Genomic DNA, 11591 nt, shown 5'->3' with positions numbered 1-11591 from the left:
ATAATGTACAGCACCATGGGATTAATATAATAATGTCCAGCACCATGGGATTAATATAATAATGTACAGAGCACCATGGGATTAATATAATAATGTACAGCACCATGGGATTAATATAATAATGTACAGAGCACCATGGGATTAATATAATAATGTACAGCACCATGGGATTAATATAATAATGTACAGCACCATGGGATTAATATAATAATGTACAGAGCACCATGGGATTAATATAATAATGTACAGCACCATGGGATTAATATAATAATGTACAGCACCATGGGATTAATATAATAATGTACAGAGCACCATGGGATTAATATAATAATGTACAGCACCATGGGATTAATATAATAATGTACAGAGCACCATGGGATTAATATAATAATGTACAGAGCACCATGGGATTAATATAATAATGTACAGCACCATGGGATTAATATAATAATGTACAGCACCATGGGATTAATATAATAATGTCCAGCACCATGGGATTAATATAATAATGTACAGAGCACCATGGGATTAATATAATAATGTACAGCACCATGGGATTAATATAATAATGTACAGAGCACCATGGGATTAATATAATAATGTACAGCACCATGGGATTAATATAATAATGTACAGCACCATGGGATTAATATAATAATGTACAGAGCACCATGGGATTAATATAATAATGTACAGCACCATGGGATTAATATAATAATGTACAGCACCATGGGATTAATATAATAATGTACAGAGCACCATGGGATTAATATAATAATGTACAGCACCATGGGATTAATATAATAATGTACAGAGCACCATGGGATTAATATAATAATGTACAGAGCACCATGGGATTAATATAATAATGTCCAGCACCATGGGATTAATATAATAATGTACAGAGCACCATGGGATTAATATAATAATGTACAGCACCATGGGATTAATATAATAATGTACAGAGCACCATGGGATTAATATAATAATGTACAGCACCATGGGATTAATATAATAATGTACAGCACCATGGGATTAATATAATAATGTACAGAGCACCATGGGATTAATATAATAATGTACAGCACCATGGGATTAATATAATAATGTACAGAGCACCATGGGATTAATATAATAATGTACAGAGCACCATGGGATTAATATAATAATGTACAGAGCACCATGGGATTAATATAATAATGTACAGCACCATGGGATTAATATAATAATGTACAGAGCACCATGGGATTAATATAATAATGTACAGAGCACCATGGGATTAATATAATAATGTACAGCACCATGGGATTAATATAATAATGTACAGAGCACCATGGGATTAATATAATAATGTACAGAGCACCATGGGATTAATATAATAATGTACAGCACCATGGGATTAATATAATAATGTACAGCACCATGGGATTAATATAATAATGTACAGAGCACCATGGGATTAATATAATAATGTACAGAGCACCATGGGATTAATATAATAATGTACAACACCATGGGATTAATATAATAATGTCCAGCACCATGGGATTAATATAATAATGTACAGCACCATGGGATTAATATAATAATGTCCAGCACCATGGGATTAATATAATAATGTACAGAGCACCATGGGATTAATATAATAATGTACAGCACCATGGGATTAATATAATAATGTACAGCACCATGGGATTAATATAATAATGTACAGAGCCATGGGATTAATATAATAATGTACAGAGCCATGGGATTAATGTACAGCACTATAATGCAATACTGTCACTAAATAAAATGTCTCATATCTAATAAAGCTCTAATACCTATGTGTAGCCCATAATATTGTGGCGGCTTCTGTGGTTATTCCAGCTCATTGTGGTACTGTAAGTATCTCACTAGATTGGTAGGGATTTGCAGTTGATCGAGGAGACGGAGTTTCTCCACTTGTTTCAGCCGCCTTCTTATAGCGATCCGGCACTGAGACATCAGGGATCTTGGATGAACTGCAGAGGAGATAAGACCATAGTACAGGATGAGATTGGCAGTATTGTAATAGACAGAATAGATAGAATTATATATAGAAACAATTACTCCAGAGTCCTAGAAATAGGAAATAATCCACAATATAAAATTCTGATTGAAATTACCATAATCTGACTTGCAAATGCATTTAGTGAGTGTTTCTTCTCTGCAAAGATATAGGTCTAGTGTGTGAAAATGAGACTTTCACTGGTACAGTATTTAGATGTACAATATGGCGGTATTATTTATATGTAGTACAGTGAGGCTGGCTAGTGAAGCATTGCACTGACTAGCCAGCAGCTATGTGTATCTGTGTGCACATCTCCTATACCAGATATAACTGGAACGTGTGGATCTCTCCACTGTATTTCTATTTGTCTTCGGCCATATAAAATCCAATAAAGTAGAGTAAAGTGCTGGGTAAGATATTAGAGGAGTGCATTTATAATATACTCTTATAGTCCATGCATTGGAGAACTTCATTCCCTAATATCTTATCCTTAAGAACTCCTTCAGGATAACATAGTATTCCTCCCTTGCTCCCATATATACCGATAGTATCTTTTAACTTGTCAATTATTTGGGATTAGACTTGGAATATCGGAGTGGTAGCGAATTCCAGAGGAGGGGAGAAGCTCAGGAGAAGTCCTGGAGATGAGACATTTGGCCATTCTTCCCAACATCCCATGGACATGGACATCCCGTCAAGCAGACAGAAATCGAGAGAGAAACTGATATAATATCTGAATTATTTACGAGCCGGAATATCGTAGATCAGTACAAGATGAAGATATTTACAAGGAATGAGCATATCCTCTATTTAGAAGTATAAGTTGTCCGTACCCCGCTCTCTGCTCAGATATCTTGCTGCATCGTTGTCGGCCTGGAGAAGGATTTCTTGTATATCAGGTACGTACATATTAGCGCCAAACTGGACGAGCAGTTGTACAAATTGGACATCACAGTTACTGGCAAGACACCAACCTAGAACGGACTGAGAATTTAGATACTTTCTTAAGAACTCTTGATCTGAACCATTGTAATCCGGATCAGCCCCATACAGTAACAATGTTCTAAAAATACCCAGTTCTGCCATACGCGCCGAGGTGTACAAGGGAAGATCCTCGCCACAATCGGGATTTGCCCCATACTCCAGCAGCAGTTTGAGGAATCTTCCTTTCCTCATATTCACTGCGCGCGCCACAAGGTTACGGTTATCCACAACGCCGGGGTAGGCTCCAGCTTTTAATAATTCTTCCATACATTCTAAATGCTTGTTATGTATGGCAGATATAAGAGACCGGGACAGAACTTTCCCACCAGTTTTCCTGATAAGTTTCTTGACTTTGTCCTTAGACAATAACAGACGCAGATCTTCTGGCTTGTTTGTCTTGATAGTATCCAGGACTTTATCACGCAGCGCTTTCTCCTTTCTAAACCTGAGAATATTTAACATGATGTCTCTGTGCAGCGAGGCGGAATGAAAGTGACCAAATATTAGATGTGTCCAATACAGCACAACATGGGTTACAGGTCCGGGAGCTCGTCAGATAAAAGCATAATATCACTCATGTCCAGAGAGTTTAATACAATCTCCTTCCGCAACTTCCCCCTATATTATTCTGCAGAGTCTTATTGGGGAAGGAACCTTTGGTCACATCACAGCCATGTGACAGATAAGAGTCAAAGGGTTGGGCGGAAGTGAGAGGACAGATATAGAAGCAGCTGTTGTCTGTGGCTGAAATGTTTTTGGAATAAAAACTATCAACTTTTTAGTTATTGCAACGTACAGTAGAGCCTGCGTGGAGGTAATGCTCTGTGCAGGGAACAGCAGCCATGCTAGATCTAAGTCAGTCTATGACACTTAAAGGGGTATTCCCACGAAAATAGCCGTATTTAAAGAGGACCTTTCACCATTTTGCACACAGGCAGTTCTATATACTGCCGGAAAGCTGACAGTGCGCTGAGTTCAGCACACTGTCAGCTTTCCCGATCTGTGCCCGGTGTGAAGAGCTAACGGTCCAGTACCGTAGCTCTTCTATGGTCAGTAGGGCGTTTCTGACAGTTAGCCAGAGACGTCCTTCTTCACAGCACAGCCAATCGCGCTGTGCTGTGAGAGCCGGGAGGAACTCCCCCCTCTCTCCCTAATAATGCTCGTCTATGGACGAGTACTGCGAGCAGAGGGAGGGGGCGTTCCTCCCGGCTCTCACAGCACAGCGCGATTGGCTGTGCTGTGAAGAAGGACGTCTCTGGCTAACTGTCAGAAACGCCCTTCTGACCATAGAAGAGCTACGGTACCGGACCGTAAGCTCTTCACACCGGGCACAGATCGGGAAAGCCGACAGTGTGCTGAACTCAGCGCACTGTCAGCTTTCCGGCAGTATATAGAACTGCCTGTGTGCAAAATGGTGAAAGGTCCTCTTTAAATTTGTAGAAAATTTTTGCAAATCTAAATATTTCAAAATGTTGCAAATCTAAATATTACAATGTTGCAAATCTAAATATTGCAATGTTGCAAATCTAAATATTGCAATGTTGCAAATCTAAATATTACAATGTTGCAAATCTAAATATTGCAATGTTGCAAATCTAAATATTGCAATGTTGAAAATCTAAATATTGCAATGTTGCAAATCTAAATATTACAATGTTGCAAATCTAAATATTGCCATGTTGCAAATCTAAATATTATAATGTTGCAAATCTAAATATTGCAATGTTACAAATCTAAATATTACAATGTTGCAAATCTAAATATTACAATGTTGCAAATCTAAATATTGCAATGTTACAAATCTAAATATTACAATGTTGCAAACCTAAATATTGCAGTGTTGCAAATCTAAATATTACAATGTTGCAAACCTAAATATTGCAATGTTGCAAATCTAAATATTGCCATGTTGCAAATCTAAATATTGCCATGTTGCAAATCTAAATATTACAATGTTGCAAATCTAAATATTGCCATGTTGAAAATCTAAATATTACAATGTTGCAAATCTAAATATTTCAAAATGTGCAAAGTTTTAAAGATTTTCTCTCACCATCTTTGCAGTGACAGTCTTATGTCTTGACCAGTGGCCGATGGATGACCAGAAATGTAGGAAATTTCTTTGGTTTGGAACTTGTCAGAAGCCGAGCCAAGACATTATTGTGGACAGGTGACCATGCATGAGAAGATAACTGGCCCACGTTAAGGAGATCATGGCTGGGCTTCTGACAACTGCAGGACTATAGAAAGTTCCTACATTCATGGTCGTACCCATTGGCAATGGTCAAGACAACAGACTGTTACTACAAAGATGGTTAGAGAAACTATTTAAGGCGGTTCCCTACATGGCGTAAATGCCGCGGTTTAGTGTTTTATAGTCTCTGCATAGTGGAGGGATTGTAGCGAATCCCATCCAGACACAGCAGGAAAATTTGTGCAGTTTCCAAAACTGTTACGGTTTTGGAAATCGCGGCATGTCAATTATACCTACAGAAAAGCCAGCAGTTTTCCTATTGCTATAATGGAAGCAGAAAGTCCACAGAGTAAGCGCCTGAGAAATGCGCTGCAGGAGAAACTGTCATGTGTTGCCTCCGGATGCAGATGAGTTGAAACCGGGACATACCTCCCGCCGACCGGGACTGCAGGACACAACCAGGAATCCGAGAACGTCCCCGCACAATCCGGGACAGTTGGGAGGTATGATATAAGTCCCATTAGTGAATGACATAGATAGTCCATACTTTGGTCACTAATGGGTTAAAATGAAGGCTTGTTAACTCAAGGCATAAGAAGAACCTCCTGTGCAAAATGTACAGCAGACTGGCTTTAAGCAAGGCGATGTGTAATGGGGAGAGATCCATTAGATTAGATACACAGCTCAGCACACAGTATCACACGTTGGAGGATTAGATACACAGCTCAGCACACAGTATCACACGTCGGAGGATTAGATACACAGATCAGTACACAGTATCATATGCCGGAGGATTAGATACACAGCTCAGCACACAGTACCACACGTCGGAGGAGTAGATACACAGCTCAGCACACAGTATCACACGTCGGTGGATTAGATACACAGCTCAGCACACAGTACCACACGTCAGAGGATTAGATACACAGCTCAGCACACAGTATCACACGTTGGAGGATTAGATACACAGCTCAGCACACAGTATCACACGTCGGAGGATTAGATACACAGATCAGTACACAGTATCATATGCCGGAGGATTAGATACACAGCTCAGCACACAGTATCACACGTCGGAGGATTAGATACACAGCTCAGCACACATTATCACACGTCGGAGGATTAGATACACAGATCAGTACACAGTATCATATGCCGGAGGATTAGATACACAGCTCAGCACACAGTACCACACGTCGGAGGATTAGATACACAGCTCAGCACACACCATCACACATCAGAGCTTTACTCCAGGTTTCCATAACAACCCAGCCATTTTTCTTCACTGCTGTAGGTCAGCTTTGAAGGGGCAGGGTGCTGTGGATGACACCTTTACTCAAGGTCACATACACACAGCTTTACTCCAGTTATATATAACAACCTATCACAGGTTTTTCACTGGTATTCAAACTGAGATAGACATGCTCACCTGACACTTATGGATCACATGATGCTTATGTCAGATGGCCTGACTGGCTAAGTTATTTGCTCTTGAGAAAGGACTACATAAGCCTGAAACGTGTTGTGATGATTTGTTAATAAAAAGTGTGAACACTTCTGATTGTATCTTAGATGTTGGACCAGTGAGCGCGGTTCTCTTTACAAGACAAGTCTTTGGGGCCCCCTGTTTAATCCAATAAATGTGGCATGTGAATGAACCTTTAATAGGAGCAGAAACATACAAGTGCAGCCAAAAACTGCCCAGTGGCAGAGCCGACTGCACATGCGTGACCATCAGCAGAAGACATCACGGAGAGGCGTGCCAGAAGAAGACAGAGGCCGGTGCTGGGGGCACCTCCAGGGCTGCGACAAAACTCATTTGCATACTGAAGAAAACTGGGTGATCTAGGGAACGGCGGCGCGGAGAAGACATCTAAAGGTAGGAGAAGAAGAGACTTTCTTAAGGCAATTCCTACGTGTTAGTCTTAAAAAATGTGATTGTAATGATAGAATCCCTTTAATGAAACAATGCGACAAATTCATCCGATCCAAAATCCCCATAAAAATATAATAAACGCCGTCATTAATAAAAGAAAAAAACTTTAATATAATACAATATACAAACAAATCTTCAGATAGAAGGAGGGGGGGTCTCCAATGCAACTCCATGGAAAAATCTATCTGAAAGGAATAAGAAAGAAATGTGATAAACAAGTGATCAAAAAACATTAACATATATATATATATATATATATATATATATATATATATATACACGGAATCATTAGAGAGGAGCGAACAGTAAAATATTCAAGATTCGATATTCGTTTCAAAGAGCCCCTCAATATTCGACTATTCGAACGAATATCGAACCCCATTATAGTCTATGGGGAAAAATGCTTCGTTTCAGGGGATCCCACCATTCGACTCAGGAGAGTCACCAAGTCCACTATGACACTTCAGGAAATGATGGCAACACCCTGGAATGCAACTGGGACAGCAGGGGAAGCATGTCTGGGGGCATCTAACAAGCCCAAATCACTGTATTATGTCGGGATCCCTGTCAGCTTGCGATATGCATGAGCTGACTTTTTCCCATAGGAATGCATTGACCACCGTTGATTGGCCAAATGCCATACAGAGTACAGCATTCAGCCAATCAACGCTGGTTCTGCCAGAGGCTCGTCTGTGAGGAGGCGGAGTCTAAGATCGGACCAGAATGGAGACTGCTGTGGACCGATCTTAGACTCTGCCTACTCCAGCAGAAACAGCGTTGATTGGACGAATGCTGTACTCTGTATGGCATTCGGCCAATCAACACTGATCAATGCATTCCTATGCCAAGATGTAGCAGTGCTGGCCGTGCGCTCAGCTCGGCTACTCCGGAGATGCAGCCAAGCTGAGCGCACAGCCAGCACTGCTACACCGGAGAAGCACTGCTACACCGGAGAAGCACTGCTACACCGGAGAACCGCTGCTACACTGGAGAACCGCTGAATCCTGCTGCACACTCAGCTCTGCTGCATCAGAGATGCGCTGAACCCCGCTGAACACTCAGCTTTGCTGCATCAGAGATGTAGTAGAGCTGAGTGTGTGCTGAACTCTGCTGCACACTCAGCTCTGCTGCATCTCAGAGCTGAGTGTGCAGCAGGGTTCAGAGTACACTCAGCCCTGCTACATCTCTGATTCAGCAGAGATGAGGGTTCAGCATACACTCAGCTCTACTACATCTCTGATGCAGCAGAGCTGAGTGTGCAGCAGGGCTCAGCGGTTCTCTGGTGTAGCAGTGCTGGCCGTCTGCTCAGCTTGGGTGCATCTCCGGAGTAGCCGAGCTGAGCGCACGGCCAGCACTGCTACATCTCGGCTGAATTATAAGACCCTCCCTCTAACCCGAACCTAAATATACATAAACTGTAAATATGTCTAACCATAGATCTCTTTAGCTATTTCATCATGATATCGTGGCAGCGTGTCTGGGTAATCCAGCTCATTGTGGTACTGTAAGTATCTCACTAGATTGGTAGGGATTTCTAGCTGATCGAGGAGACGGAGTTTCCCCACTTGTTTCAGCCGCCTTCTTATAGCGATCCGGCACTGAGACATCAGGGATCTTGGATGAACTGCAGAGGAGATAAGACCATAGTACAGGATGAGATTGGAGTTAGACACTAGTGTTCAGTATAAGGGGTTGTTCACATGAATTTGATGCTGATTTGGGGATGGATTCTGCCTCCAAATCAGCAAAGGATTCCACTCAGATTGAAAACAATGAGAGGCAGAAGGCATTCTACTTGATCTTGCCCAGGTGCCGCAACTGATTTAGCTGTGGAGTTTGCAGCTCGAGACCCCCCTGTTTATTAGGCCCATTCAAGTGCTAAATACATATAAATAAATGTTATTTAATGTCTATGGGTGCCTTGAGACTGAGACTTGACATTGCAGGAACGCAGCGTCTTTTGTTGCAGATTTTCCTACAGGAGTTTATTGAGCAGAAGGTAGAAGGATAAGAACTTCCTATATGTTTCCCATTCCTTTTGTAGCCATTCTAGTCTTTGGCTCAAAAACTCTGCACCAAAAAACACAACATGGGGCCTAAGGCTGAGGCCCTACGTTGCAGAAACGCAGCTTTATTTTGTTGCAGATTTGTTGCAGTTTTTTGAGCCAAAGCCAAGAATGGTTACAAATGGAATGATAATATATGGGAAGTTCTTATACTTCTCCCGTCTGCTCAAACCACTCTTAGCTTTGGCTCAAACAACTGCAACAAATCTGCAACAAAAAAAGCTGCATTTCTGCAACGTAGGGCCTCAGCCTAAGAGTACAAAGAAGAAGTGACTTCCAGAGCAAAGGTTGTGCTCAGAGAGAATTATATATTATTTGGGAAGGCTTTTGAACTGGATTATCTCTAAGGCTGAGGCCCCACATTGCGGAAACGCAGCTTCTTTTGTTACAGATTTTGTTGCGTTTTTTTAAGCCAAAGCCAAGAGTGGATTGAGCAGAAGGGAGAAGTGTAAGAACTTCCTTTATGTTCCTCGTTCCTTTTGTAGCCATTCTTGGCTTTGGCTCAAAAAATCGCAACAAAATCTGCAACAAAAGAAGCTGCGTTTCCACAATGTAGGGCCTTAGCCTAAAAGGGATAAAACTGATAGAATAGAAGTTATTTGCAAACTGGAATATTGTATATTGATAAACTAGAAGACATTTACAGAGAGTAAGGAACACAGGACTTCACATAGAAGAAACACTTATCACTACCCCTCTTTCTGTCCAGGAATTTTGCTGCCTCGTTGTCGGCGTGGAGAAGGATCTCCTGGATATCAGGTAAGTACATATTAGCTCCGAACTCAGTGAGCATTTCCACAAATGGGACCTCATAGTTCTTGGAGAGACACATCCCTAATACTGAGTGAGACTCTATGTGTCCTTGTAAGACTTCCCGACTGGTACCATTATAATCTGGGTCGGCCCCATAAAGCAGCAACGTCCTAAAAATACCCGGTTCTGCCAAACGTGCCGCGAGGCAGAGGGGAAGGTCCTCGCCACAATCAGGTTTCGCCCCATAATCCAACAACAGCTTCATGAATTGGCTTTCCCCCATAAACATTGCTTCATTGTAGGAATCCCTCTCTCCTGGATCGGCTCCAGCTTTTAATAATTCCTCCATACATCCTAAATATCCTCTAACCGTAGCTAAGGTCAGACCCCGGCCCAGGACCGTCCCACCAGTGTTCCTCACAAGTTTCTTGGCTTTCTCCTTCGACAATAGCAGACGCAGTTCTTCTAGATTGTTTTTCCTGATAGCAGCGTAGATTCCATCACAAAGCACCTTCTCCTTTATAGACCTGAGAAGATTTAACATGGTGACTTTGTGTCCGAGGCGGAAGGAAAATCACCAAATATTAGATGTGTCCAATACAGCACAACATGGGTTACAGAGTTACAGGCTGGAGTGAGAGCGGGAAGTTGTAGGAACAGCTGTTGTCTATGAAGCTGAAAGTTCTCGGAATGAACGTCATCAATGTATCTTCTAGGACTCGCCATATATGGGGTAAAGCTGGAGGAAGGGAACTGCAGCGATACTAAATCTTCTTCAGATTGTTATAACTGTAATATAATATAAACTGAAACAAAGACATGAAACATCCGGATTAAAGGGGACAGTCACCACCTCCGCCATGAGGGGGGGCAGTAGGGGGTGTCGGGAAAGATGTGCAGGCTGTGACAGACAGTGTTGCAGTTTTCCTCTTCTTCAGAACAAGGGGAACAATTGATACAAATCTTAGAGAATCATTTTCCGGAAGTTGCGGCAGGCTCACCATTCACCGCCAGGACTTAGATTTGTGTTTCTTTTTAGCAGACAGAGAAGGAGCGCGAGGCTTGGCCTCTGCTGAGTACAAAGTAAACATATCCGGAATGTAATCACCAGGCAGTAACTACTGACACTAAACACAGGCCCTCTGTTTCCTCTTGAAGATTCTTTTGCCTTCCCTGGAAATCTGCAAAAACACGAACCAAAATAACCATAAGTGAGCTGCGGGACAGATATGAAAAGAGGCGGTGGTCCCCGAGAGATAGTTTTTAGCTTCGCACTCTGAGGGTCCAGTCACACGGAGGAAAATGGTGAAGAATTTGGTGTGGAATTTCAATGCTGAAAAAAAGCCTTCCATAGACTTCAATGGGATCCTTTTTCTGCTAGCGAGGGGAACTGAGGGCAGATGTAGGGGTTAAACTGAAGAACCCTGGTTTGTATCAGTGTCTGTTCAGCGAGGGGTCCTGGAATGGTCCTACTGTTATCATGGCTCATTGGGGAAGGAGTAAATTTATCGCCAGTAGCTGAGATAAGCGGCTGCCAAGTGCAGTGTAATATAGTATGTGACCATAAATTCATAACAGTCGTGAAGCCATGTCACTTACCGGGATACAAAGTAGCCGATGTGTTAC

General features: G+C 41.8%; 2 protein-coding genes across 2 annotated transcripts; both read right to left on the bottom strand.

Annotated features, from left to right (window-relative positions):
- Positions 1-2842: 2842 nt before the first annotated feature.
- Positions 2843-3592, bottom strand: LOC142184744 (inversin-like). Its single transcript, XM_075259804.1, has one exon. It carries the CDS (start codon positions 3476-3478, stop codon positions 2843-2845), a length of 636 nt encoding a protein of 211 aa, XP_075115905.1. The 5' UTR covers positions 3479-3592.
- Positions 3593-7235: 3643 nt separating this feature from the next.
- On the bottom strand, positions 7236-10614 carry LOC142184397 (ankyrin repeat and SOCS box protein 12-like). Its single transcript, XM_075259241.1, has 3 exons — positions 9906-10614; positions 8579-8770; positions 7236-7331 (listed from the first exon to the last, which is right to left on the bottom strand). Exons 1-3 carry the CDS (start codon positions 10507-10509, stop codon positions 7282-7284), a joined length of 846 nt encoding a protein of 281 aa, XP_075115342.1. The 5' UTR covers positions 10510-10614; the 3' UTR covers positions 7236-7281.
- Positions 10615-11591: the final 977 nt, after the last annotated feature.

Source organism: Leptodactylus fuscus, chromosome 11 (assembly GCF_031893055.1).
Source record: "Leptodactylus fuscus isolate aLepFus1 chromosome 11, aLepFus1.hap2, whole genome shotgun sequence".
NCBI lineage: Eukaryota > Metazoa > Chordata > Amphibia > Anura > Leptodactylidae > Leptodactylus > Leptodactylus fuscus.
This window is presented reverse-complemented; position numbering and strand designations above follow the sequence as displayed.